The following is a 27,904-nucleotide window of genomic DNA, read 5'->3' on the forward strand; positions in this document are numbered from 1 at the left end:
AAAATGTGCTAAACGTTGTTTAGAAACAATGAAAGTGTTAAGTTCAGTTCATTCAAGTTCATTTTGAATGTCTTTCTTTCTCTAGGTACACCCAAGTAAAAACTATTTTGCTGTAGCAGACAAGGGCACCCAGCCAGATATCATTATCTATGAATATCCCTCGCTGCGACCTTACAGAAAACTAAGAGGTTTGTATGTATAAAAGCCAAATGGAGAAGCCAGCAACCAAATTTTAGATGAGAAGAAGGAATAACAACAGACAACAGTCTATATTGTCATGAGTAGTGAGAATTCACATTCTAAAGTAGATGAAGAAAAACAAATCGCACATGTAATGTTCAAAATAAGTAGTTCAAGTAGGTAGCTGTGTCACCTGCGTCACCCAGGCTCCACAGCCAAAACGTTGTGTTTTTTCTCTTTTCAGCACGGAATAAACCTTTACTTGTTCCTTTGCATGTTAAAAATAAGTTTGTTTCAGGTGAAAGAATACGTGTTAGCTCAGTTTGTTTTTATTTTGTGTTTTGGAGCGCCTCTGAAGAAATACTGGTATGCTTATCTCCCACACTGTAGGAGGCACAGAGGAGGCCTACAGCTGTGTAGATTTTAACAGCACGGGCAGTCTCCTGGCCAGCGTGGGCAGCAGCCCTGACTACATGCTGACCCTGTGGGACTGGCAGGAGGAGCAGGTCGTGCTGCGCTCCAAGGCTTTCTCCCAGGACATCTACAGAGTCACGTTCTCTCCGGACAACCCTGGCCAGCTCACCAGCTCCGGCTCCGGGCACATCAAGTCAGTGCAGATCTCGGGGCTGTAACGAAGAGGAACTAATCTGAGTTACTCCAAACTGTAACAGGAAACGTGTCAGCAATGGTTTCTGATGTTAGTGAGTTAGCATGGACAGGGCTGAACTTGGTGAACAAAGTTCACGCAGCTCTGACACACATTTTTGTGATTTCTGCCAGACTGAACCACAAAAAGTCTTGGTGTAACCCTTCAAAACAGGATTTCTGTGTAAATCATGCGACGAAAAGACACTGTGCTTCTGCTACTTGATTCTGCCTTGTTTTCTTATTGTTATTTTTTGAAGCCTTTGTGTTGTTGGTAAGTTATTTGTGTAACACAGGATTTTTTGCTCAATTGCAGGTTTTGGAAGATGGCCAGCACCTTCACTGGGCTGAAGCTGCAGGGCATGCTGGGAAGGTTTGGAAAAACAGCATTGACTGACATTGACGGCTACGTGGAGCTACCTGATGGCAAGGTTTGTTAATAATTGCTTCTACTTCTTTCCCTTGAAGAACTTGAAAAAAGCAGAAAATACTGATTTCTGAGGCAAACCCAGGGGCATTTGCTGTAAGTTGACTTCTTAACCTCATATGCTTTAAGTGTCATTTGATTTTGGTTCTCTCACATAAGAGGACTTGAAAGATTTGGAGTGAAGTGGAGGGTAGGAGTGGAAGGAACAGGTAAAAGTAACTAATTATTCCACTTCGTGTGTCCTAAACTAGCTGTTTAAAAATGGAGTGATCGCAACAATTTAGCAACTGTATCCAGAGGAACTAACCTGTTCTAATGATCCCGAATGACAAGGATTTTATGAACAGGGGCTTCAGATGTTAGTCAATGATGTGCACATACTGTATCTGAATGCTGCCCTCTATGTGGGTCCAGCATTCAGTTACCACTCTGTTCCCGCTGTGCCAGGTGGTGTCGGGCTCAGAGTGGGGAAACATGCTGCTCTGGGACGGCGGGCTGATTAAGGTGGAGATCTGCCGGAAAGGGGGGCGGCCGTGCCACTTGGGACCCATCCAGCAGTTCGTCCTGGACGAGGGGGAGCTCCTCACGGTCGGGACTGATGGGGCCATCAGGGTGAGGCACAGCTCACTTCGCCCTCTGCTCCTCTTTCTACAGAACAGTTACGGGTGTCATTGCCAGTGCTGAGCAACGGATGAATGGATGAAGCAGTAGACGTGTTTTTTGAGCAGATGCTAGTAAACGTGGGTCAGCTTACCCACTCCATGTGTCACACCGAACAATGTCTTAACAATACGTCACTTTCTAACAGAATGCCATGTCGTGGCTAAAGGTGAAGTGTTCTCGGTTCTTTAATTGTTTCTTGAAATAGTTTGTGAGAATCCCAAGTGTTTCTAGGCTTGTTGTCACGTTCCGTGACACGTGTCCTGTGGTTGGCTCAGGTGTGGGACTTTGAGGGTGTCGACTCTGCAGACTCCGTGGACGACAGCGGGCTGTTTGAGATTGAGCCCATGAATGAGATCGTGATTGGGAAAAGAGTGAGCCTGTACTCCATGGTGAGGGGCTCGGGCCCAGACTCCTTCATCTGGTTTGCACAGGTAGGGTCTGTGCTTCTGGTAAGATTACAACTGGCAGTGGGGGTCTGCATAGGCGCCTTGAGTTTATGTTATTCTTTTTGTAACTTAAATTTTTATGTTCCTTGTAGCCTATACAGTGCTTATGAACATTCACTACCTTTTTTAGTGTTAGTGCAATATGAACATTCTTATTTCTTGTCTGTTGTTTGACATAAAAATCTAAATTTAAGCAACCAAGTCATGATTTAGTGACTAAAAGAATATGCAGTAATAATAAGTGTTAACATCTCATATTCTGATGTCTGTTAGCATTGAAGAAGTTGGTAAAGCTTGTGATGTACTTTGAAGTAAAATCGCTGCTTTTACATTATTAATTAGCATCATCATGTCTACTGTTTTTTCTTACAGGATGCACAGGGGGCTATCTGGAAACTCGACCTGTCATTTTCAAACATTGTAAGTTTTCATAATCGTACATTTTTGAATAAAAAGACTAATCCAACATTTGAAGGATGACATGGTTATGAGTCCTGCCAGTGGTGGCTCATGAGAAGAAGGGGGGTCTGAGCTAATTTAAGGGAATTTCCAATCATTCTCCCTTTTAGACACATCTTAGCAAAGCAGAAAACTATCGGAACAGCTCCGGAACTGTTAACTCACGTTAGTTTCAAGGTAACATTCCCGGCCTATGCATGGACAGGCTTTTGGCAGATGAAGACCTGTGGTAGGTTTGAAGTACGCACGTGTCTTGTAATGGTCGACATCGTGGTCTGTTGGTGACAGTTGTTCACGTCTCTCAGGAATAGGGGCTCAACTGTTGTTTTAAACTGTTGTGATCTGGTTTCAGACACAGGACCCAGAGTGCCTGTTCTCCTTCCACTCGGGAATTATCCAGGGGATGGATGTCTCGGCTACCTCTCACCTGATGGCCACGACCGCACTGGACCGTGAGAATCACTTATTACTTTGATGGTAGACAAGTCTGTCGTTTAGCCACAGAATGTTGATTTGTCACCGTTATACAATCTGTGCTGGAAATAGACCTGGGAACTGTAGAAGCTGTATCTCAAATTACAATCACATAGCCTTTATTTTTTAAAGTTTGTCAAAGTGTGCCAAAATGCCAAACCTTGTAATAAGCCTAAATATTAACCCTTCATGGCATACCTAGAAAAAGGTTTAAGCTTTCACTTTCGGTTCTGAGCAATTTCAATATCATGAGAGTCATGTGCAGTGAAGTCTAGACATTGTTGCAGTGGCTATTTTCTCTTCTGATCTCAAGGGTCTGTGCGCATTTTTGACTTCCTTGCTAAGAAGGAGCTGACCACTGGCCACTTTAGACAAGGAGGAACCACCCTGACCTGGGCGCCTCGCATGGTAAGGTGTCTGTGTCTGCCGCTTTGACGGAGTCTCTGATATCGTTAAGTCACTGTGATTCTTTGGGGACCAGTGTGTGACTGCTGTTACGGCGTGGAAGAAGGACCCTAATCAGAATCCTCTGAACTCGAAGTACCAGCAGGAGATTATCCGAAAATGTGGCTCGGGAGGTCAGGCCAGGGTCAAAAACCAGTACATCCACAATAACCAAGTTGAGATCCAGAAGATGAAGTCAGAGAAATAGCCAGGGGTCAGAGCCAAAAACTTCTAGTGAAACAGGGAACAATGCAGCTCTAGCTGGGTAAAACCCAATACTGAGCAAGGAGTGGCGTGTCAGGTTGGTTAAAGCAGGCAGGTGGAAGAAGGTGTGTCTGATGAGTTCATGTGAACTGCACTGGAATGTGAAGGAGTTGATTAAGGCCGGTGAGTTCTCCGGGGGCGTGACGTCACAACTGCCTCGTCCTTCTTGCTTTTCCTCCAGGTGAACCCCAAGGGCGGCCTGATGACGGTGGGCTTCCAGGACGGAGTGGTGCGACTCCTGGAGGTTTACAATCCTCTGGGCCTGTCGGCCGTGGCGGGGATCTCCCGCTCCGGCGCCGCGGAGATCCGTCTCAAGCAGGCCTTCAAGCCTCACACCGGCCCGGTCACCGCCATCGCGTACGAGAGGAACGGAGAGATCCTGGCCACTGGGGTAGGCAGGCCGCACCCAGCTCCCAAAAGATGGGACACTTACGCCGGCAAAAAGAGTAAAAGATACCTGCCGACAGCGGACGTTTTAGTTCATGCGTTGATCTTGTTCACTAGAAGATCATTTGTTAGTTTTGGGTATTTAAAAATAAAACTCCAGTTACCCTTCAATGCAAGGAGCTTTGTAACGCTGAGCGTATCTGACAGTGGCATTTCTAAGTGTCTGTGTTTGTGTTTCTGTTCAGAGCCTGGACAAGACTGTGTTTTTCTTCACTGTTGGGGAGCGATATGAGCCCATTGGCTTTGTTAACGTGCTGGGTCCTGTGCGGGGCCTGGACTGGTCTCCTTCATCACACGTGCGTCCCTCCTCTTCCTTCCCTCTTCTTCTGCCTCACAACCAGTCCGATCAGTGAAGATCGACTGGTCGCCCTTGTGGGTCAGTAGGGTGTTGGAGATGACTCGCCGCTTAAAGCAGCAGATGTTTGCACATCTATTTTACCTTATTGGATAGTACATTTTAGTGCTTTTTTAAAAAAATATATCTTTTTGAACAGTATTTAAAAAAAAAGAATACTGTAAAAAGAAACAGATGTCTTTCATGGATGCACCATGAGAGGATTTCCCCTTCACTAAGAACAGGGAGCATGCTGGTCCGTTCTGCTGATGGACCAAATGGTTGCCATTCCCTTAGATTGTTTCATGAAGGCAAGGGTGGGTCTTACACCTGCGGTTCAAAGCCCTCTTCTGTGCCCAGGAGAGGAGCACCCTGCTGGTCCTGTGTGAGAATGGCCATGTGGTGGAGGTCCCAGCCCCCGACCCCGAGCTGCCGAGCTCCGGCACCACCTACCAGATCCGCAGCCTGCCCGCCCGGCACTTCCACTTCCGCAGCATCAAGTCTCGCATCAGGGTACGAGGACAGCCTCTGGGGCCCTACCTCCGCCGCCTCCTTGTCTCTCCGTGCTTTCTGAACATTGATTTAAAACTGGCATCCGGCAGCGTGGCAGAGATGTCGCAACAGGATGTGGTCTGCGCTGCGGCTGGCGGATGTGTTTATCGCCCTGGATTGCGGCAGGGTTCCTGAGGGAGGAGGGCGTAGACAGCGGGAGGCGAGTGGTTTCCCGTGTCTGACGGCCCCCCTCCGGGCGGCTGCCTGTCCCTCCCGCCCTGCAGAGAGACGCGGAGGTGGCGCGCCGGCGGGAGGAGAGGGGGCGGAGGCGGGAGGAGAGGGAGGAGAGGCTGAGGCGGAAGAAGGAGCTCGGCCAGGAGCTGACGGAGGAGGACCTGCAGGAGCAGGCCGAGCCCGAGGAGGATGAGCTGCCCCCCCTGCACATCCCGGACCCCCCCAGCCCCCTGCTTTGTGGCCTCTACTCCCAGCCTGGAGCCTTCTGGCTCTCCATGGTACTGCTCTGTTCCCGGGAGCCTCAGGAGAGCACACCTCTTATTCCCAGAAGTGGCCCATCCCCTTAGGACCATCGCCACGTTTATCTTCATCAAAAACTCTTATTGTCGCAATTCCCCCTCCCAAAATCATATGAGTTAAACTCTGTAAAGGACTGTTCAGCTTGCATCCCAAAGAAAACAACAGCTGCAGTCACGCATACAGTATTTTACCAAGCAGAGCATACTCTCTGTTATTACACCCAATTCTTTAATGCATGGCTTTTCACATATTGAATATTAAACAGAATTTACGTCAGCAGACTCTGTTACGGTGAGCTTGAGTGCTGTGTCCTGTCTTGTACAGTACACCCCTGAATGTCTCTTTTGTAGGACAGATTGGGAAGTAGCATTCGACTAAGACATGTTAATATTGTTAATAATACACAGTCTGCTCACTGATACTTTTGAATTTCTGTTGCTAATGAAATTCTCATCCGTTCAGCTCTTGATTCCTTTCTCTCTTTCTCTGTGCAGGGTGGGTACGACTCCGGATTTCTCTATCACTGCAAGTTCTCTGAGCAGCAGGACGCTGAGCAGGACCCACTGGAGAGACGGGATGAGCCTTTCAGTTTCCTCCCAGTTCAGGACACAGACCGCGATCCCATCAGGACCATGAGCTTCAGGTGAGTACGGGGCGTCGTGTCACTGCTGAGTTGTTTTCCCGTGACTTTGTCTTGCCGGAGGAATGACAATCCTGTGCAGCGCAGCGTGCTGTGGTGAGGCTATGCCAAATGACTGTATCCTGTCCCGTTCTGTTCTTACCTGTTGTACTGCAGCTCCAACAGGCAGCTGTTGCTCTGTGGGATGCAGAGCGGCCAGGTGAGGGTGTACCCCCTGCAGCCCGACAGCCCTGTCCTCACCTCCATGCAAGGGTTCTGGGCACTGAGCGTCCATGACAACCAGTACGGGGCGCTGCGACGGGTGCGCTGCAGCCACGACGACCAGTTTGTCCTCACTGCTGGGGAGGACGGCAATATCTTTGTGTTCAGCCTGCTGCCTCAGGAGGACCTCCACAGAGCACTGGAAAAGAAAAGAGCCAAGGTCCCTTCTCCCCGGGTGAGGACTGGTAATACTAGGGCAGAAGCACAAAGCAGGACATTTTACTGTGAGCTTCAGCCATTGATTACAATACAGTACCATTTGGTTTATAATACTGTACATGGGCGGAGCGGTGGCTCTGTGGCTCAGGATCTGCGCCTGTGACTGGAAGGTTGCTGGTTCAAATCCAACACCCAGCAGAGGAATCCTACTCCGTTGGGCCCCTGAGCAAGGCCCTTAACCCTAACTGCTCCAGGGGCGCCGTACAATGGCTGACCCTGTGCTCTGACCCCCAGCTTCTCTCCCTGTCTGTGTGTCTGTGTCTCCATGGAGAAAAGCTGGGGTATGCGAAAAGACGAATTCCTAATGCAAGAAATTGTATAGGGCTAATAAAGAAACTTTAAAACATATTGTTTCCAAGAGGCAACTCGTAGTTTTACTGCACAGAAAGAAAATAAATCAGCTCAACTGTTTGCTGTGTTTTCTATCTCAGAATAAAAGCCTTGAAGTGCTGTGTTCTTTTGTATGTTATGGTACAATTTCATGTTTTCATGCTTTTATTTGTTTTGAACAATAATAGGAAGGTCTAGAAAAGGAAAAGGTTGCAGAGGACATTGAAGATCCAAATGCGTACAGGTATGTAAATAGAAACATCAGCATTAAACAATAAAACATCAAGAAGGCACCGAACAAACAACATTTGAAAAAGTCAGTGTCAGGAGGACATCTTTTGCCCAGGTTTTTACCTTTGTGTGATTTAGCATTGAGACAGCGAAGCAGAAAACGGAGATGGACCGGATGAGGAGGGAGGCAGAGGAGAGGAGGGCTGGGAGGAGGAGGAAGCTGAGTGAGCTGGAGAGGGAGTTCAGGCAGCTCCTGCTGCAGAACCAGGGCCTGCCTGAACACGTGCGACTGGACAGGGCGGTAAGGGTGGCACCTGCTGTCTCTGCCGCCGTGCTCTTCAATATCGGACATTACTGCACATGTTAACGTCTTGAAAGGTTTATGTGACTATTGTGAACAAAAGGCTTTTTATACTGCTGGGTGTCTTATGAACATTAACACTTAGCAAGCCTTGAACGCTGAAATGTTATTAATTTTACTGAAAATCTCCACACATAGTCGACGTTCCACCCTGTTAGTATGTGAATAACCTGAAATGTACACAGATCACTGCCGGTACACTGCTGCAGGTGTTATTCCTGCCTAAATGAAAGCTGCAGAATGCAGTGGGTTAGGACCGTAGTACAAACGACTATGATTGACCGTGTCCCTGCAAGGTTTGTACTGCACCTCAGTTTTCATGTGATTAAAGATGTTGAAAAAAAGAGTCACAGGACAAGTGGATGTAAAACAAGGCTGCTTCCGTCACTGTGCAAAACCCAAGTGTTCTCCTGTCTTCCCCAGGAGTTTGAGCTGGACCCACGGATCAGAGAGGAAACGGAGAGGCTGACGGCTCAGAGGATCCGTGCGGTTCGCAAAGAACTGGCCTGGGAGGAGGAGAAGCACAGGATTGGGTTGCAGAAGCTGCAGGAACGGTACTGTTCAGCCCCGTGGGCTCAATATATCATTACTGGACAGGAATGCAACTGGAATACTCAAAAGCAGCCCTTTCTTCCTTCACTATACAGAACCCCATATTCACAAACCCCGGTTTAGAAGATATCTTATTGTTCCAGGACAAGGCTTAATTTAATTTAATTGAATTTTTATGGAATTTTTCCAAATCTGTCTATAAAACAGTGGCAGAGTAATGTTTTCGTTATAGGCACCCTGGAACTGAATGAGCTCCGTGAAGCGTGTCCACTTACTGAGCAAACCCATCAGCAATCTCCCCTTCGCAGGTCTTTTCCTTAGGTACAGACATTAGCTCTAAGGAAAAAGTAAAATGCTTTCCTCACTGGGCTATGTGCAGGTTCTGGGACTCTCTGGAGTCGGACACGGTCATCGTGAGGGCTTTCGGAAGCGATTACAGGGTGTCCACCTACCGCCTCCTGGCGCTGTCCAGGAAGTACCGCCAGCTGAAGCAGAAGAGCAAGCGGGCGAGCCAGGCAGGGCAGGAGCGGAGACGCAGCCGGGCGGAGCACGGCCGGGACAGCAGCTACAGCGGTGAGCCTAGCCCCGTCTGTAATATCTGTGTGGGATTGAACATAGCTTTAAAGGGATCAACTTTGATCATATTTGCAATTCGTTACTTATTGAGGCCTGGTTTTTCTTCTGTGTTTGCTTTCAGGTATGTTACTCTTCTCTAATGTCAAGTTCTTGTACTGCCCTCTGGTGCCAGACGCCGTCTGTCATGCTCGTGTCGCGGCTTCGCGGAGGTTCCCCAGGTGCTTTGTACAGAAGAGTCACGGGAAGAAGCCGCGCAGAGAGATGCAAGTATCTGTCAGGCTCGTTGTCCTCGTGCTCCCGGTGCCAACGGGTGGGTTTTGCTTTCCCCAGAGGAGGAGAGGGACGGTGGCCCTGGCCACGACGCCATGCTTCAGAGACGTGGCACACATGCAGCAGGCACCAGGTTGGCGGGTCGTCAGGCAGAGAAGCTTCAGAAAGCAATGGAGAAGGCCGAGAGAGCCCGGGCCAAGATCGAGAAGAGGAAGAAAGAGTGGGAGGAACTGTAAGACTTCCGTTATTGGCTTTGTTTCAACTACGGGGCCAGGACAAGCAAGGGCACAGAATCTTTCTGGGAGTACTGAAAATATGAATGTAAAAAAACCTTCAATAATTCACATAATAGACTGTTCAAGACTGTAAAGGGTGGGTCTGCAGAGGAGAGTTTTTATTCATTTGTGAGTGTGGTGCTGATGTAATCTGTAAATTCAGCAGTCTGATTGGATTGTTAACGAGGCCTTCCTGTCTGCTAGCTGAGCTCCTAGGTTTAGTTCAATGGCTATGTAACCCAGCTAGTGGTACCAGACCTGTATAGAAATGGATTTTGAAGATCTGGTTGTTCAGACACACCCAAAATTTAGAGGTCGTCCAATATTACAGCTCCTAAACCACATGTCTGTTTTCAGTTATGCCTCAAAGCCAGATGAGAACTTCGAGGACCCCAGAGATGTGGAAGCCATTAAAATTGCCCAGGACAACATGGGGGATTTCAAGCTGAAGACGGCAAAGGACTTCACTGTGCCTGAGCACTTGAGAATGAATGCAGAAAAGAAGAGAGTCCAGCTGGTCAACCTGGAAGAGAAGGTGTTCATTTTGAAACCAGATCATCATTCTGATTCCATTACTCTACAATCTGAATTCATTGCATTTTTCGTTTAACAGCTCAGTGGGTAGTACGATAAAACCTTTTAAGGTTTTAACGAATCTTATCATAATAAATGATTGCGTAAGTACAATCTGTATTGTGAAAAAAAAAATAGCTTGGTTTGACTGACTCCTTAAATAGTATGTAAAATAAGTAAATAACAGATTGAAAGAAAATCTTGGTGGAAAGCTGTTCAAAAATAATGGTAATCTGATATAATTTTCTGACTTCTTTACTATATTTCTTTTCACGTGCGTAGATGCATGACCTCAAAACAGACATGAATGAGAAGATCATGAGCCTCCGGAACTCCAAAGTGGAGTCCATCCGGCAGATCTGGGACTGTGTGCAGCAGCTGCGGACGGTGCAGAGCCGCCTGGATCCTGCCAAGCGGCGCCCTGTGCCCAGCGTGCCCACGCTGCTGCCCGAAGAAATGCCCGAGCGGAAGATGCGCTACACCAGGGACACTCTGCTGAGGTACAAGCAGCTGAGGGCCAAGCGCGCCCGCACTGCAGACCTGGAGGCGGGAGAAGACGAGTCTGGGTTTCTGGGCCTTGCGTTGGCAGGACGGGAGCAGGAGGAGATGCTGGCCTGCGAGAGCCCCAACAGGGAGGGCACCCCGTGTTCCAGCGAGAGCCAGACTGAGCAGTACGACGCCGTCCTCACAGACCTGGAGGAGGAAATGCAGCAGGCCGAGGAAATTAGACACCTCTACCTGCAAGACAGCCTGCTGCAGAGGGTGAGAGCTGCTGTTGGTCTGAATCGATAATCAAGAAAGCAGCTTACGGGCTCTCTAGGATGGACTGTGTTATGGGGAAGCACTGGTAAACTTTTCTGGCAATTGATGACCAGCCCCACATTGAAAGACACAGTTCTTCTTTCAGTTGAATGGGGTGTAGGGAGGCAGGAGGTCACAGCGCAGTTCACTACTGTTTTGAAGTGTTACGATTGACGGCCATATGGAGAACAAAGTTGAGAGGTCAATGTATCTTTACTGACCCAGCTCTGAAACACAAACACTTCAGAGTACATTTTATAAACCAGATAAACCCAGAACAAGCTTTTTATAGTACCATAAATGTTTATCACAAGGACACATACAGCATAGACTATAAATGAGCACAGGATAAGAATATATTTAGCCCCCCACATAACATAAAGGAGCTAATGTCCATCTGAATTCTACAGGTTCATGCCCCATTTTGAGTCATACATGTTGATTTACATTGTTTCCCTGCTATCTGAACGAAGCTTTAGCCTTTCTGATTTGTCTTCCCTCTGCTCCGGGTGAGAGATTGAGGACCTGACGAAGAATTTCGATGCCGAGCTGTTCCTGCTGAGGCATCAGAAGCTGCAGCTGGACATCCAGATGAAGCTGGTGGACCTGCAGCACGTCACGCTGTTCCAGGAGCTGCTGCTGCTCAAGGAGTTTGAGAAGAGAGAGAACATCCTGCAGGAGCGAGTCAACACGCGCATCGGGGAGGAACTGGAGCTGCAGGTGGGCAGTCTTCAGTACGGGCCATCCCAGTCAGACCTATGGCACAGCCATCTCCTTCATCGTGGGCACTGTTCACGAACTGGTAAAACAAGTTGTATAAATCTGGTAGTGTCAAAATCCACCAATTGAACAGATTGGAATAGTAGATATTGCCTTAAGCAATTGCATAGAAAGCCTACCTGAAGGTTGGGCCCCGACTGGCTCTGTTGGTAGAGCATGAGACTCATAATCTCAGGCTAGTGGGTTCGTGTCCCACGCTGGGCGCCAGGTCCTCCATGCTGGAGGCTGGGCACAAGGCTAACAGCCCTGTCCTGTAAAAAAACAATGTTGAAAGAAACAGCAACAGGATGTTTCTGCCCCTACAGTACATGCCAGAAGGCAAAACAGGCAAACATCCACATCCATTCCTGAAGGTTACCGTGTACATAAATTGTATTTTAACCTAATATTTAGTCATTTTGCAAGGCAATAATTTGTCTCCTATCTCAGCTAAAACAATTGGGACCCAGCCTCTTTGAACAAAGGAGAAGTGATATCAGTTTCACGTTCTGGAAGAGCACTGTGAGTGTTCCTCACGAGCGTTCCTCTGACACCTGGCTGTGTTTGGTGGGTGCAGTGCAAGTACGAGGAGTGCCAGCAGCAGCTGGAAGCCAAGAAGCGGGACATCTCCAAGCTGCAGGAGAAGGAGAGAGCCATTGCTGCCACTTTCCAGGCCTCCCTGGGCGAGAACAACAAGTTCGCAGACTTTCTCACCAAGGTCTTCAAGAAGAAAATCAAGCGAGTGAAGAAGAAAGAGAGGCAAGGGGATGAAGGTTGGTGTTAGCGTGAGGATTTGTGTTACAGGGAGGACATATCTGCTTACAGGACGGCACGGTTTTTGACAACTGACTATCAGTTTTCTTTCTGTAGTATTCGACAGTACCTTACTGACTTCAAGCCATGGAAATGTGACAAGTTAGGTTACAAAACAAATGCAAACATTAATACAGTTCGGATGTCATGATTTCCGTCAGAGGAGGAAGTGGAGAGTGAGGAGGAGTCCGATGAAGAGTCTGACTGGGGCAGCGATGAAGAAGACTCTGGGTCAGAGACTGGCCCTCTAGATGACAGTGTGTGCCCACCCAGTGAGTAATCCAGGCCACTGCCTCATATCCATTGAAATTCACTTAGTCTTCATGATATTACTTACCAGTGTACTCCAGTTTACACCCACTCCTAAGTACATTTTCCTTGCTTTGTGATTCTGTTTCTCGTACTATTGTTTAACGGCTGACATGCTCTGTGCCGATTGTGTGCAGACTGCAACCCAGAGCTGTTTGACAGCACCATTGAGCTGCGAGAGAAGCGACTGGACATTGAGGAGGCCCTGATGGAGGAAAAGAAGATTGCAGAAAGCCTGAAAAAGGAATGCGACTCCTTGGTTAAGAAGGCAAGTCTTAACTCCGATGAGGCTGCTTGGGCACTGTTTTCATGGACATACTCCAGAAAATGTCACAACCATTTAACTTCTTCTGATCCATTTGAGACTCAGACGTAGGATGGTGTTGCACTCTGGCTTTGCTGGTTTATTTGCTTTGCTTGCACGGCTCTGGTTTTTAATGACAATTGCCATTTTCCTCTCAGGAGAAAATCGTCAGCGCAAGCCTAAAGACAGCAGAGGGCGAGCTGGAGCTGTTTCAGCGGGAGAAGCAACAGAAGCTTAATGAGTTAGATGTGGTGGTGCCTCTGAGACTCCATCAGGTGGGTCTGTGCAGATGGGGTCCTGCTTAGAGTGAGATACAGTAAACCACTTTATCTCCTGCTACACTCATTACTCCACTTATTACAATTAGGTACTTTAGAATTGGATTTACTGCAGATTATCTGTTTGCACATTGCAACGAGTATCTATATAATTAAACAAAAGGACCTATGAAGGTTTTTTCTTCCATTTGAAGGAGTCCTGAGTGACTATGCCCATGTCCCCACAGTCTCACTGACCTGACTGCTGTCTCTCCCTCTCCTTCTCTCCTGTGCCCATGAAGATTGAGTATGTCAATAATGGCACAGTGCCCAGCAGGCTGTCCCAGGCCCTGATATTCAACATGGCAGCGCTGGTGGGGTTGCAGCAGAGGATCTGCGAGCTGCAACTGGAGAAGAGCCAGCAGAGGGAGCTGTATCGCCAGGCGCGGCAGGAGCACGTGCAGCTCATCCACGACAAGAGAGACATGGCGGCCAAGATACAGGGTTCGTATCTCCATAAGTTCGTGATCACCGAAAGCTGGTCAGCTACTGAAATAAACCCGATGAATGTTTTTATTTATTTAGGTTTCACAGAAACATGCATAAAAATAGTCAGAAAATGCAAGTTACTAGATTCCTCAGCCCGGCCGTTGATGTATTTTTTTAATAGTCGACAGGAAGGATTCCAATAATGACACGCTGTCTCTTCACAGTGCTCGAGGAAAAGTGTCAGCAGCTGATGATGATGAAGTTTGGCAAAGAGGTAGACCTGGAGGCCCTGCAGACCCTGTCAATCAACAGGAACCTGGAGGAACTAAAGCAGGAGAGCCAGACCAAGGAGGCTGACAATGGCCGTGAGCTCCAGCTCTGGGAGGTAACGCGAGGAACAGCTTCACAAATCTCGTTAATGGCCAGAGAAAGATGTGCAAAGGTCCGAGGTCATGTGACTAAGGCTTCACTATAGTAAACGGTCTGTTTCACCAGACTGGAATTGTCTGAGTTGCCTAAGTCCAGGGCGGTCACAGGTTCAAGGCCAGGATACACGAGGCCATGGTTAAGGTTGAGGCTAGGAGTCTCCAGCGTCAAGACTGTGTTCTGTATGCCATTGTGAACCGTGGTCATGGAGAGCCTCATCAGTGAGTCTTAAAGATAAGCCAGTAGTGATGACAATTTTCTAAAAGCGAGAGTTTCACTAAATTCATTATGAATATATTAAAAAAAACATTTCAGTTTATGTGCTACCATAATGATAATAATAGTCATCATCATCAGCAGCATTTGTAATCTATACTGTATAGTCCTTTTAGTTATACACCATCTCAAGGCATTTTAAACGTAAACAAAAAAGGCAGATAAACACAAAATAGTGCAATAAAGTAAACAGAATGAAAGGCTAAAAGTGCTGACTTGACTTGCCGGCTGTGACAGACCCCTCGACGATCTGGCCTTGGGGACTGAAGACCAGAACTAAGGAACTAGTCCAGTAATGGGGGAACTCTTTGTACTAAATTGCTATAATGGAATGGTTTTGAGTGCCCTGACCCTCCCGCTAGTGTCACTCCTTTCGGGATGAATGACCGTGCCTGTGTGACTGTGTGCGACCCCAGGCTAAGGTGCAGGAGGCCAAGGAAGTCCTGACAGAAGTCACCCGCCAGAACACCCAGAGACTCCTGCAGGTGAACCAGCTGCTGACGGAGAGGAAGGACCTGGAGGAGCGGCTGAACGCCCGCCAGAGAAAGATGGTACGCTCTGCATGCCTGGAGTCTTTGGCCTCTCTCTTTCTCAGGCAGAGTAAAAGTCTGGCGAAGAGCTTGAGCGAACACACTGTGCCAGGTTGTCTCAAGAGCCCCAGGTAGTACAGTTTCACAACAGTAAGAAGGCACACGCCCAAGACGTGCATCTGGCAGCTCGCCTGGCGTCCAGTGCCCGGGGTTGAAGCTGACGTGCCGGGGCGGGGCGCCCGTTTTGCTCACTTGGCGCTGCTGGTCTCGATGCCTCAAAGCCCCCTCTGTCCAGCGAGAAAGCTAAGAGCGCCCGTGTCGCCCGTGTTGTCCCAGCAGGGCGGGCAGTTCCAGGGCCGCCGGCGGGCGGAGGAGGACGAGAGGCAGCGGCTCATCCAGCTGGTGGAGACGCAGGCGCGGGAGGCCGAGGCCCTGAGAGAGGAGATCGGCGTCCTGTCCAGGAAGGGCGGCCACATCCTCCCCCCGGCCCAGCCCCCCCAGCCCCCCAGGGCTCTGAGCGAGAGTCTCAGCCAGCTGTCCCGCAGAGGGGGCATCGGCCATCGCAGCACCCACAGTCGCCCGTCTGTCCCTGCTAGCGGGCAGGGCCTGGGGTAGCCCTCACCTCCACCCCTCGAGCCCCAATCGCCGATTCAGCCCTTTGTCATTGCACACGGGTCTCTTAATCAACACAATACATTTGAAAATAGCTGGTTTCTGGGATTGTTTGTTTGCATCTTAGATTTATTTTGTCTCTGTGATCCACAAAACCTTATTCTGTGAGGGGAAGTGCAGCGCGTGATCCCAGTTTAGAGTCCTTTTCTCTTTAGAGGCGGTTTTGGCAGCCTGTATGCAGCACAACCACAAGGTGGTGCTGTTTCCTGTTTTTCTTCCACGTGAACAGTGTCCTGTTTGGATTTGGTGAGGGGCAGGTGAGGTGGGGGGAGTAAAATGCCACAGGTCACTGACTGAGGTCATTGAGCCAACACTGAGTTGTCTCTGTCCACAGACACTTATTGTGTACGAAAAGAGGATGTGATTCTACTCTTTGAGATAATCCCACTGTAACTGAGTTGTTTCCTTGACATTTCATTATTATTGTTCATCTTTGGTTCTTATTTGACGTTTTTTTTCTGGGATTTGGGGGTCATCAAACTTGTCAGAAGCTAAGCAAGGCGGGGGCAGTGATAGGACAGGAGACCTATAAGGAAGACCAGGTTGTTTCAGTAAGTGGTGCTCTTTCTGTGGACCAGAATTTCCAAACCCACACCTCACTACAGTGACTGGGGACACTGTGCTGTAGGAGGTCCTCACATAAGATATTTCTTGGTGATTAAAATCCTTTGGCAGTATTCACAGGGGACAGAAGGGGTACACATTCTAGTCTCCCTACAATTCGCCCTTCATTCAACTGATGGAGCAATTTCCCACACTTCCAACTGATTGGTTGTTGGTGCAGAATGACTGCAGCATGCCCACCAGGTGGCGCAGCACTGCAGTGGCTGGTGAAACGTGTGCCCTCCTGTATGTAAAAGTGCTTTGGGATCCTTCAGGATGAAAATGTTTCCACAGAAGCTTCACTTCCCAAGTGCTATGTCCTTAAGGATGAAGGTGTCCACAAAAAGACTGTCCACTGATAAATCCTGTATCGTAGTGGACTCAATTTCCTCCGTGTTGTAAAGACACTAATCACATGTTCGGAACCGTTGGTGTGTCCTGGGCCAAAACAGACCTGCGTGCTCAAGCTGTTCTGCGTCCCCCTCACTGACAAGATGCTGTACCATCCCCCAAACTCTAAGACTCAACCAAAAATCTAACATATGTAAAACCGACTGATTAACTATCTACCTAGTGAGTGTTTTATCTCTTTAAATTAAGCCCTTTTTGTTTTTTTTTAACTCTCAATGTAGACCTGGGATTTGAGTCTCAGACACCACATGAGCGATTGCAAACAGTGAGAGGAGCCAATCAGCCCATTTAGCTCCATCATTGAATTGAATTGATCATCCAGCTGTTTCTCGAAAGAAGCCAGGGTATCGGCTTCAACCGCACGGCTGGGTAGCTTGTTCCCCTCTCCCACCACCCTCTGCATAAAGAAGCGAACCATCAGCAACTGGAACATCAGCGGAGCGCAAGCTGTCGGGAGCTGTAGGTCTGGAGGGCGGAACGGGAGGGAGGGACACTGAGGAGAAAGGAGGGGGGCCTGGTGGCGCTGGGGGTGCTTCAGTTTTTTGGGGGGCACAATGGCCAGTAAGAATATCAAAAGGAGTAAATATTACACATAATAACTGTGTGCTCTTGTAAAGAGGCTCGGAATAGCTGAGGTAAATGCTGGGCGAGGGGTCGTCTCAGAGACTATTAATTATACGGCTGGGCTCTTTGTGCTGCCCTAGGTACAGCTGATGAGGGCCTGAATGGGGATTTAACGTGATCCAGTGATTCTGAAAGGGCCCCGAGCTCACTCAACAGCCAAAGCAGCGAGACCTGAATGGGACTGGGCCACTGGCAAAAAACAGGATAATAATGAGAACGAGGAATGGGGCTATTGCTCTCTCCATTCCTCCGACATTTCCCATGTGGTCCTCTTTATCTTCCTCATTCAGGAGTCAATAGAGCCTGCCTTTCTCTTTCCTTCTGCTCCTCACCCCCACCTCAGCCCCAGCCCCTCCCGGGACAAAAATTTTTGCCTGACAAAAATGGGCATTAAAAAGGACTTGGAGGAGCAGCCACACACTGGAGTGTTTGCTTAACTCTCATTTAAATATGCTTCTACTTCACCTTAATGAGGGTCCCGCGCGGCTGGGAGGGGGCAGCTCTCTTGAAGCGGCTCTCGTCCCGTGACAGAGGGCTGGCCGGTCACTGTGGATCTCCCACCGGCTGCAAGGGGAAGAGACGAAAAAACTGCACTTGCTCCTGGCCTAGCCCGCTGCGGCGCTTCCAAAACACCAAGCCGGGCGATCCTAACGTTGCCTTGTTTTCTGCTCCGTCTTCTGATGTCGGATACCCTTTTCTTGCTTTAGTTTCTCCTCCATGTTCTAAAGTGACTTATATTTTGTTTTGTGCGTGTCCCGGATACTGGTTGTGTATCCCCTGTGGCGGGAGGCAGGAGATTCCAGCTCTTTCTCTGTCTGAGGGCGGTGTGAATGCAGCTCATATCAATGACCTTTTATTCACAGAATCCTTTCCTTCCTGCGTCTTTTGCACACAAGTGCATTAGTATATGGGTACTGTAAGTTTATATTGCTTTATCAGGATTAAAATACAAAAGGTTTCCCATTTGTTTTGACTTTAAAAAAAGAGTAACCCTGTCATTCTTACAGTGAAGATAAAAAAGGTTGTGATTCATTAAGCCCTTCCTATTGCAGGGCAAACACAAAGTAACTTTTTTCCACTCTTCAAGGCTTAGGAAAATAGCTGTCAGGTGCTGGTATCTTTTTTTTATTATTTATCTTAGCAATACTTCACATCATAGGCCAGAACATTGTCTGTGCATTCCATCTCCTTATCACCAGGGAGTGACAGATAATTAAATGTTAGATTTTTAAAGAAGAAAAAAATCCCCTTTTAATCTGCATCCAACGCCAGAAACCCTCTTGTTTTAAAACTCTGTCCAAAAAAACACGGTTCATCCCGGAGTGCCTGGGGGGGTTGGCACAGACTGAGGAGCAGCCCTGCCACTCTGACATGTCTGTACTCACAGTGGCTGAACGCCTTGCGCTCACTGAAGACGGAGCGAGGCTCCCCCGTTCTGTCTTAAAACAAAGAGGAACATGAACCGGTTGAAGATGAACCTCAGGAATGTGGGCCCCGGTTTGGAGAAGCCTGGCGTCCACGGGGGCCGAGTGTGTGGAGGAATCCTGCCCGCATCGACGGCACGTCTCCCGTCGAAAAGGGAAGACTCGGGGATTTGTCAGGATTTAGATTTTGTGATTTCAAAAGAGCCCTCATCAAAAACGAAAACGTGTCACCCCGTCCTCCCCTGTCTTCTCTCTCTCTCTCGCTTTCGGTGTCCCGTCTTGTATAAAATAAAGCAAAAGGGACAAAGGTGAAAGTGTGGGGATATAGCCCGAGGCTCAGGGTGTGCGTGCCGGCAGGCTCGGTAGAGGGCGCTATTCCCCGAGTGCAGGAGCCAGAACTGGAGCCTGCGCTCCTGATGGGACAGGCAGTGAGGAGGAGGGCGTGCGTTTTGACCTGAAGTGCTTTTTTTTTTTTTGTGAACGCCTGCGTGAGAAGTCAACGTGTATTGCTGCTGCTGGCGTTATCTTTAAATCGAGAAGCCACAGACAAAAGCTTTCGTCCTTTTTCTTTTTGGTTTTATGAACTATGGCCTCAAGAAGCCAATGTGTTGTCCATTACCAAAAAAAAAAAGCAAAAATCTCGAGAATCGGCAAGCGTAGTGAGGGGACAGTACAGAGCATAAACGCTTTGCAAGATTCCTCACCCTTAGTCACAATAGGCTAATTGAGGAGGCATTATTGTGGAGTTTATATTAATGTTCCTGTTACGCGTCAGTTTTCTTTTTGTTTCTGATATGTGCCTACCAACGAAAACATCCGTGATTGTATTGTCATGTAAAAAAAACGTCTTTGTTAACAGTATTACTTAATATGCCACCAATACTTTTTCAACACCAAGTCTGCCCAGACTATGATCACGGTGGTATACAGTGGAGTCGAGCACAGTAAAGGCGCTATAAACACGAGATAATGTACAGAACTGAATGGTACAGTACTGGGATAAGTACTGAAAAGCTACAGTAAATGCAGAGTTCTAGCACAGTCAAGCCCTGAAAAAAACAAACAAACAAGAAATGTTGTGGTAAACTGTAATGAGTGGAAGATAAGAGATTCTGACTGGGATGATTAAACACAAAGGCATCAGACTCTACTCTTAAATTTGCGTATCAAATTCACTGTTAATGTAGGGCTCGGACACGCACTGATAGACATGTAGCAGTAAGTGTGAGAAGACTTGTGGAATTGATATGGCTGTGGTTAGAAAGCACAAAAAATAAACAATAAAACTGATGTTTTTCTAAGCCCCTTCCAGCCTCCCTTCTGTGTGTACTGTACGTGTCGCTCTTCTGCCACCGCTGGGAACCTGGTGAGGTGCTCAGATTGCAGCCCTGTTGCCCAGCAACGCAAACACGGAGCTCTGAGCCCCAGAATTTCACACCCATCTCATTTGTTTTTGCTTCCCGCTAATTGCGCCGAGGGTGGCTTGTTTCTCTTTTGTCTTATGAGGGTTGGGGCGATTGGACAGCCCACGAAAGGCTAGCCAGGCCTGGCTCTCTCCAAGTGCGCTGGGGGTTGAAGGGTGCAGAGCAGCTCCGTCTGGGTGCCCAGAGGTGCGTTTTGTAAAAGGCCTCATTGACATCATCTGCTGGAGTTTACCAGGTTTATTTCCGGCTCCTGCACCTATTGTGCCGTGCGTTAACTGTAACTCTTCTGCCTGGTTTCTGGGGTGGCTCCTTGTCACTTCACCCCCTGCGCCATTTAGGAGCCCCTCGTTATCTGCCCCGAGACGCTCTGGAGTACGTTGGCGCTGTTGGTTACCAGCAGGGCAGTACGGCCCAGGAGAGGAGCCTAAAGGGAACGAGAAATCACCCTTCACGCTCCTCTGAGAGCGAAAGTGGAAGTGTTATTTTGTCTGGTTTAAACCATCTTCTGATTGTCTCAGATTTTGTAGATGATTGAAACTGGCGACACACCACCACCACTTCTGACCCTCCTCAATCTCCAGTTGGTTCTTGCGGAGGGCAGCTTTCTCAAGGGGGTCTGTTTTTTTTTAAACAAGCCCAGCCCCTCATCTAGAAACAACCGTTCTAGCTTCAGTTTGGAAAAGAAATGAACCTTGCAGGAGAAACGAAATTTATAGCGTGTCTTCAGCAAACTCGTAAAACTGCCTGCCTTCTAATAGGCCCCATTGTTCTGCACTTTCTTTCATTTTCAGCCAATTAAAAAAATATCAAAAGCAAGTTGATCAGCCTGCACACCTGCAGACTCACTCGGAATGGATTATGGCTGAAGGTCAAAAAGTCATGGAATCCACTTCCTCACGCCGAGACACAGCCCGGAGCACAGCGGAGTGCAAACAGTCTCCCACATGTTCCCAGCACTCACGAGCAACACACGTACAGTACGTCTGGATCTTCTGCGCTGGGTTATCAATGTACCGTGTTTGTGGGGCGAAAGCCAGTGTTGCAGACACCTTGTCCATGAAGGTCTGCTTTATCTGGGAACGTGGCCACTGTGGCATTGTTGCAGTAGCTGCTGTGGCCTTAGTATAAGTAAAGGTCCGTGCAACATGCTTAGTGTGTATTTTTAATTGAGGGAGGGAGATCTGCACCTAAGCTGCGATGGATAGAAGTCCGTGCAAGAAGAGGGCTGAGCAGTCTGAAGGATTGTGATTTTAGAGCCCCCTTAATTTCCGTCCGAGTTTCAGGCTCGTGTGCATGTCTGTCTGTCTGTACTTTTAATATCAAACTGTCATCATTAGCTAAATTTAGTCATTTGGGAGCGGAGGTTGAGGCTGACCAGCCGTCTGCTGTGGAAAATAAATCAATTTTATTTTCAATGTTCTGCTCCCAGACAATCACCCAGTACGTTTTGTTTGATTTGAGGAATAAATGAGACTGGGCGGACTTCACTTGCCTTTTATTTCTGGCTCAGGTCAAAGAACCTGGAGCAGAAATTAGTTGGAGGCTGTACCTGTCCTTCACTGATGGAGAACAGAGGGAGAAGTCATTCCTCATGGCTGCTGGTTACCTCTCCTTCTTTTATGTGCTCCATGGGGTGGGACCTGTTGCTCTAATGTAGTTAAAGTGTGATTTGTCCAGACTACTGCTTTCGCAGTTCCTCTCTGGTCTCTGACATAGCTGGTCTCTGTAATACAGCTGTGGGTGGGTCTTGTACCAATTTACAAATGTGGATTCAAGTAAAATATGGTTCTGAAGCAAAGCTGAGACACTACACTCAATAGCCCCTACGCTATACCTCATTAAATGAGATCCGCACTCCTGTAGGATTGAAATAAAGTATTATACTGGTGCAATAATGGTCGACAAATGAGTTACCAACTTGGAGCTGCAATGCTATCCCATTAATAACATTAAACTGTGTAAGCCTTGGAAAATATTCGCAGTCATTTCCAATTAGTCTCGGTCTGGGTTTTAAAGGGTCCAATGGTTAAGCCTTAGTTCCCTTTCGGAGGGATGTAATTATGAGAGTGCTTTTAGGGCTGGAACAATGTTTTCTCTCAGTGAGGAGCCCTCTGAGAGCGATGCTCAGAGGAGTTTCATTAGGTCGGCTTCCTGCGATTAAGTGCTTGCATGACTAACCCAAAGGGGAAAACAAATGTGGGGCTTGTCGTGGGTTGAAGTCTGCCTTTCTTGTGCATAATGAAATGGCTTGATTCTCCTCCAGAAAAAAACCCTTGTTCTTGTGCGTTAAGTTAATTCTGCATCCATCAGCTCAACAAAACACACTCGCGCTGTAATGCCTGTGGAAGGAAATCCGAACCGTGCAGTACCTCTGAAAAACACCCCCCCCCAAAAAAAAAACTATGAGTTCTATTAATACGTCAAGAAACTCTGTCTAATGCGACCGCAAAATTGGGAATAGTTGATTCACAGGTGGAAAAGACACAAGAAATGGGTAAAGTGGTTCAGGTAGGTAGCTGCGTCAGCATGCGTCGGCTGCAAAGGAACAAGTAATAGGTTTATTCCCTGCTGAAAAGAGAAGAAATAAAACACTATATTTCATCTGTGGAGCCTTCTTCAGGTGTAGGTAAACTTGGTACAAACTGATTTCAGTTTAAGTGTCAACTTTAGCGTGTGAGGTTGGTCCCGGGACGGAAAGCATCTCCTTCCAGGCAGCTCAGCGATCCAGAGGCACACTGCACAGATACCCCACTGGGCCACACGGCCAGCCCCTCGCGGCAGGAGCTTTCAGCACTCCTGGGAGTCCAGTGGACTGATGTCACGATAACAGTTGACCCCATAATAGAGAATGCCACAATAATAGTCAAACCCTGAGATTTCTGTTTCAAGCCAGCTACCCACTGAAAGGTCTCCAGGGCCTGAGGGAAGGTTGCAGCACAGCTAAGACATGATCTCCACACCTGGCTCTCTCGCGGCAGAAAGAAACATTTAGCCCAGGTATCCCTCCCAGCTGCAGCAGGCAAGGTGCAGAGCAGAGATGGAGCAGCCTAAGGGGAGACACTGGGCTGCAGAGGGAGGCCAGGGGATTCCCCTGGGAAAATTGACATAAAAGTCTGATGTTAAGCCTTTCTTCTACAACAATGCTGCACGGAATGTAACCCATGCTATCGTTTATGCTCATGCTAAAGAGTCCTGGTTTTCCGTTGCTCAACCTAAATACGCAGCACCTGGTTGTTCTGTAGGGGACGTGTTTTTACGTCATACGGACATAAAACTGAAAACAGCATTTTAGCTTGAAAAAAAAAGAAAAAGAAAAAAACCTGTTGAACCTTCGTGCTGAAGGCCCCAAAAAAAGCAAGTCCCAAACTCACGGGGGAAAGGAACTGCTGTGTCTGTGTAGGAATTTAAGTTGATGAATCGTTATTGTCTGGTTTAATTGCTTTGTCCCAGCTTTCTGTTTCCTGACAGTGCGGGTATTCATGCCTCTTGATCTGAATTTCAGATAGGGAGCAGAGTCCAGGCGGTTTCAGAGTATGAAAATATTATTCCAAGTGTTTATTATTATATGTTTTTGCAGGGGTTAGACAGAGGGGGTACCATGTGCATCGCGGGGGTGGTGTGGGGTCTGCGGGGTGTTTCCTTTCGTCCCTCACTTCCACTCCACTCTCACACAGCTCCATCAGCTCCTCTGTTCCCACAGCGGGGCAGGCTGGGTAATAAGTGTCTTGTGGGCTTGCACTGCGAAAGCCCCCTTATTCCTGCTGATTAGTTACGGAAGGCCACAGGGATTTATTCGTGACAGCTCAGCCAAAGGCAGGAAAAATGGCCCTTTCTTGGAGGTGGGAGGGGGGGCTTTTCAAAGCGAGTGGTGCTTTTCTTCCCCAGAAATACCTTTCTCAGCAGGGCAGCGCAGGCACCACCCACCCGCCCTCCACACTCACAATGGAGAGAGAATGAGAAGCACTTTTTAAAGAAGTCTGATGCACAGCGTAAAGCCCACCTTCCACATCTGAGCCATCACAATCCTCTCGCCTGCGGCTTTCAGCTTTCACAATGCTTCAGTGCTTCAGGCAGTCACCAAGCTGGAGTTAATAAAACTCTATTATTATTATTATTATTATTATTATTATTATTATTATTATTATTATTATTATTATTGTTGTTGTTGTTGTTGTTGTTGTTGTTGTTGTTGTTTGACTTAAAATGTGGCACAAGGATTTAAAAAACAAATTAAAATGGAGAGTACCACACTGTGCTAGATTAACAGCATTTGTACACAGGTCCCCTATCACCCATTACAGATAACAGCACCCTAGCCTTCTCCTAGCACAGCATCTCAATGTAGTAATTCAACATACTGTATATATTCGAAATGAGAAAGGCTGTTGCATGAATGGAAGGTATTGATCATGCAAAAAAAGCAACCTGGAGTTCTAGTTTAAATTCTCTCAGATCATATTCAAGGAGTTTTATTTGCAAAGAGCTCTGCGTTCTTCATGTTTTACAGGTCTCATGAGCAGCTCCTGGCCAAGCTGCTGATTTCTTGCTAAGCATCATACATTGCCAGAGAGATTCCTGTAAGTAGATGCATGTTGCTCCACAGATTCTCTTATAAAACCTATTATTCTGCTGTGGCACCGGTCTTTGGCCCCCTTCCCTTTGTAGCACATGAGCATTGAATCTGCTGGCCAACCATAACAACATTCCAACACAGGCAAGTAGCCACTAGCTTCGACAGCAAGCAGATAGCCCAGACTCTCCATGACTGTGACTCCTCCGGAGCAACTTCCACGCTAGTCTGTGACAGTGTTGTTACTGCATGTCTGAAGAAATCACTGCCTGTTCCTGTATTTGGCAAGAGCCTAGACCGCTTTTATTGCATCTAATCAGCACCTGTCAAAAAGAGTCTTTGTCATAAGTGAACAGGCCTTTGATTAAATGCTAATGCTTGCTTTTGTTTTTCTCAAGCTCTAATAATTTATGAAGTGTGTTAAGTTGTCAAGCATGTTTTTGTTTTCTTAAAAGTTCATGGTTAAATGAAAACACTATTCCAGATAACCACACCGGTCTCACGTTGTGAACCAAAAGCAAACTGTTCACTGGGATTCTGTTTATATTGTCATCATCAGATCCTGTCATGCCGACACCATCCAAAGTCACTGATGTCTCTGGATAGGGGAATATTTCGCTTGCACATGGACAAATAAGTCAAGGCACGATAAGCCACACTCTGGATGGATGTTTTAAATAGTGATCATCTCTGGTTTCTTTATCTGACACCTCTGGCTGCGAAGCAAACATTTCATTTAGTCCAGATGGAGGGAGTGCTAGAGAGGAAAGTCTCGCTGAAGGTCTGTCATTATTTCACAGTCTGCACCAGCGCAAATGGACTTTGCTCCACATGAGCTAGTGGACAGTCTTCTCTTACTGCCTCCTCATCGGAGAGACTGAAACAGAAAGTCCTGCTTTTCAGGGGGAGGCAACTGAACAGAACAGGCCCCTGTCCTAAAAGATCGATTGAACTGCCCGAAGCCATAATAAAACAAACCAGCTCTCTGCTGCTGCCAAAGAAACTGCCCTGGAGGACTTGAGAGATATGATGTTGATCTCGGTAAGCAAAACAAAAACCTAGCGATGTTATTTTTGATTATTGTTCGTGAAAGGGGTCAGGGAGCTGGAGAATGGAAGAGTGCGCTGAAAAGAAGACAAGCGGAGCAGAGTTCCTCGCCGAGGGCAGGGTACCGCATGTTTGCGATTGTATGTGCAAGTGTAACGCACAAACGAAAACGTCCCTCCATGAAAAAAAGCAAAGCACTGCGACTTGAAGATTTCTGTCTGCTGCAGGGCCCTTTGAAAAGTTCTGGCACTTATAGCTGGAATAGACAACCTACTTAATGTACTTGATTTCGCCTTTTCAAAGAACCTTTGAGTCCCTGAAGAAAAGCCTGCTTTGCAAACTCCCTCTTGGTGTGTTTTTATAAAGAAGGCTGAATAGGGCAAGACATCACAACGAGCCATGAGAACATTGCCCCAAGTATGAGCGCCCCCCTTAAAGCACATATAATCAATTAATGGCTGTTTCAATTCATAAATCAATTTTATATGGTCATCAGTCAGAGCTGAATGGAAATACCTCTCCCAGTAGGTTATTCTGAATTAATTGCCTCCTGCCACCACATTACAAATGAAGTAAAGTTTTCTCACAAAAAAAGAAAAAAGCTTCAGCCCCAGCAGGGGGGATCACCGGTTTCCTAAATGGGCCCTCCTGAACACCATGCAATTTCAAAATAAAAAAAAAGAAACAAATAAAGGGCAGAGATTAAAATGAAAAAAAAAAGAAACGTTTGGTGCGCTCAGGGCTGGATCTTCTGCGGGGGCTGTGGCTGTCCTGTAGTCTCCAGGCAGGAATTCAGATTCAGCTCTGTCACTGACTGCAGTCCAGGGCCTCACTCTCCTCCTGTGGAAACACTCCAGAGAGTGTGAGAGAGCAGAGAGCACTCCTGGCCTTCAGGAGAGTGTGAGAGAGCAGAGAGCACTCCTGGCCTTCAGGAGAGTGTGAGAGAGCAGAGAGCACTCCTGGCCTTCAGGAGAGTGTGAGAGAGCAGAGAGCACTCCTGGCCTTCTGGAGAGTGTGACAGTACAGAGCACTCCTGGCCTTCTGGAGAGTGTGACAGTACAGAGTACTCCTGTCCTTCAGGAGAGTGTGACAATACAGAGAGCACAAGAAATGTTTTAAAGAAGTTTCAAAGTACATATTATTATAGTATTATTCATGTGAGCATTGTGTCATTAAACTCTGGTGTGGAGACAGCAGGCCTATCTCCAGCTGTGCCACTGGCCAGTACCTCTGTATTGAGATTTACTCCACTTTGTACTAGAGGAAATGTTTTTTTCTGTGAAGCAGGAGAAATATTGTGTTCTGGTTCTCTTGCATACCTATTCCATCCCTTCACAAATTTTCTAAACTTCTTTATCCATGTGTCTGTGCCTATGTCTGCATGTGTCTGCATGTGTCTTCTGTGTCTGCATGTGTCTTCATGTGTCTGCATGTGTCTTAAGTGTCTTTGTGTGTCTGCATGTGTCTTAAGTGTCTTTGTGTGTCTGCATGTGTCAGTGTGTGTGTCAGTGCGTGTGTCAGTGTGTGTGTGTCAGTGTGTGTGTGTCAGTGCATGTGTCTGCATGTGTCAGTGCATGTGTCAGTGTGTGTGTGTCAGTGCATGTGTCTGCATGTGTCAGTGTGTGTGTGTCAGTGTGTGTGTGCCAGTGCATGTGTCAGTGTGTGTGTGTCAGTGTGTGTGTCTGCATGTGTCCGTGTGTGTGTGCACACCTGAAGAAGGCTCCACGGCCGAAACGTTGTGTTCTCTTTCTTCTTTTTTTCAGCATGGAATAAACCTATTACTTGTTCGTGTGTCAGTGTGTGTGTCTGCATGTGTCAGTGTGTGTGTTTCAGTGCATGTGTCAGGTTGTGTGTGTCAGTGCATGTGTCTGCATGTGTCAGTGTGTGTGTGTCAGTGCATGTGTCAGTGTGTGTGTCTGCATGTGTCAGTGTGTGTGTCAGTGCATGTGTCAGTGTGTGTGTCAGTGCATGTGTCTGCATGTGTCAGTGTGTGTGTGTCAGTGCATGTGTCAGTGTGTGTGTCTGCATGTGTCAGTGTGTGTGTCAGTGCATGTGTCAGTGTGTGTGT

At 47.5% G+C, this 27,904-nt stretch overlaps 1 protein-coding gene and 1 long non-coding RNA gene across 6 annotated transcripts in view; one reads left to right on the plus strand and one right to left on the minus strand.

Annotated features, from left to right (window-relative positions):
• Window positions 1-15,781, plus strand: part of LOC102693802 (cilia- and flagella-associated protein 44) — a 19,086-nt gene extending 3,305 nt beyond the window's left edge. For 4 of the 5 annotated variants that reach the window (XM_015341638.2, XM_015341639.2, XM_069189856.1 and 1 more), the window contains exons 7-36: window positions 86-188; window positions 571-787; window positions 1,142-1,256; window positions 1,700-1,864; window positions 2,191-2,346; window positions 2,734-2,781; window positions 3,173-3,272; window positions 3,608-3,702; window positions 4,184-4,393; window positions 4,635-4,745; window positions 5,144-5,296; window positions 5,560-5,787; window positions 6,304-6,452; window positions 6,606-6,885; window positions 7,448-7,503; window positions 7,629-7,791; window positions 8,275-8,405; window positions 8,783-8,976; window positions 9,310-9,481; window positions 9,882-10,059; window positions 10,380-10,859; window positions 11,415-11,618; window positions 12,235-12,430; window positions 12,632-12,742; window positions 12,917-13,047; window positions 13,242-13,358; window positions 13,643-13,844; window positions 14,054-14,214; window positions 14,948-15,082; window positions 15,398-15,781. In XM_015341638.2, coding sequence (XP_015197124.2) covers window positions 86-188; window positions 571-787; window positions 1,142-1,256; window positions 1,700-1,864; window positions 2,191-2,346; window positions 2,734-2,781; window positions 3,173-3,272; window positions 3,608-3,702; window positions 4,184-4,393; window positions 4,635-4,745; window positions 5,144-5,296; window positions 5,560-5,787; window positions 6,304-6,452; window positions 6,606-6,885; window positions 7,448-7,503; window positions 7,629-7,791; window positions 8,275-8,405; window positions 8,783-8,976; window positions 9,310-9,481; window positions 9,882-10,059; window positions 10,380-10,859; window positions 11,415-11,618; window positions 12,235-12,430; window positions 12,632-12,742; window positions 12,917-13,047; window positions 13,242-13,358; window positions 13,643-13,844; window positions 14,054-14,214; window positions 14,948-15,082; window positions 15,398-15,676 — 5,040 coding nt within the window. In that variant the 3' untranslated portion in view covers window positions 15,677-15,781. The remainder of the gene's footprint in view (window positions 1-85; window positions 189-570; window positions 788-1,141; window positions 1,257-1,699; window positions 1,865-2,190; window positions 2,347-2,733; window positions 2,782-3,172; window positions 3,273-3,607; window positions 3,703-4,183; window positions 4,394-4,634; window positions 4,746-5,143; window positions 5,297-5,559; window positions 5,788-6,303; window positions 6,453-6,605; window positions 6,886-7,447; window positions 7,504-7,628; window positions 7,792-8,274; window positions 8,406-8,782; window positions 8,977-9,309; window positions 9,482-9,881; window positions 10,060-10,379; window positions 10,860-11,414; window positions 11,619-12,234; window positions 12,431-12,631; window positions 12,743-12,916; window positions 13,048-13,241; window positions 13,359-13,642; window positions 13,845-14,053; window positions 14,215-14,947; window positions 15,083-15,397) is intronic. The other variant, XM_006627984.3, reaches the window with a different exon arrangement.
• On the minus strand, window positions 11,612-18,323 carry LOC138239171 (uncharacterized). Its single transcript, XR_011189607.1, has 3 exons — window positions 17,837-18,323; window positions 11,798-11,929; window positions 11,612-11,697 (listed from the first exon to the last, which is right to left on the minus strand). It is a non-coding gene; the product is annotated as an uncharacterized lncRNA (long non-coding RNA).
• Window positions 18,324-27,904: the final 9,581 nt, after the last annotated feature.

Source organism: Lepisosteus oculatus, chromosome 5 (assembly GCF_040954835.1).
Source record: "Lepisosteus oculatus isolate fLepOcu1 chromosome 5, fLepOcu1.hap2, whole genome shotgun sequence".
Lineage (NCBI taxonomy): Eukaryota > Metazoa > Chordata > Actinopteri > Semionotiformes > Lepisosteidae > Lepisosteus > Lepisosteus oculatus.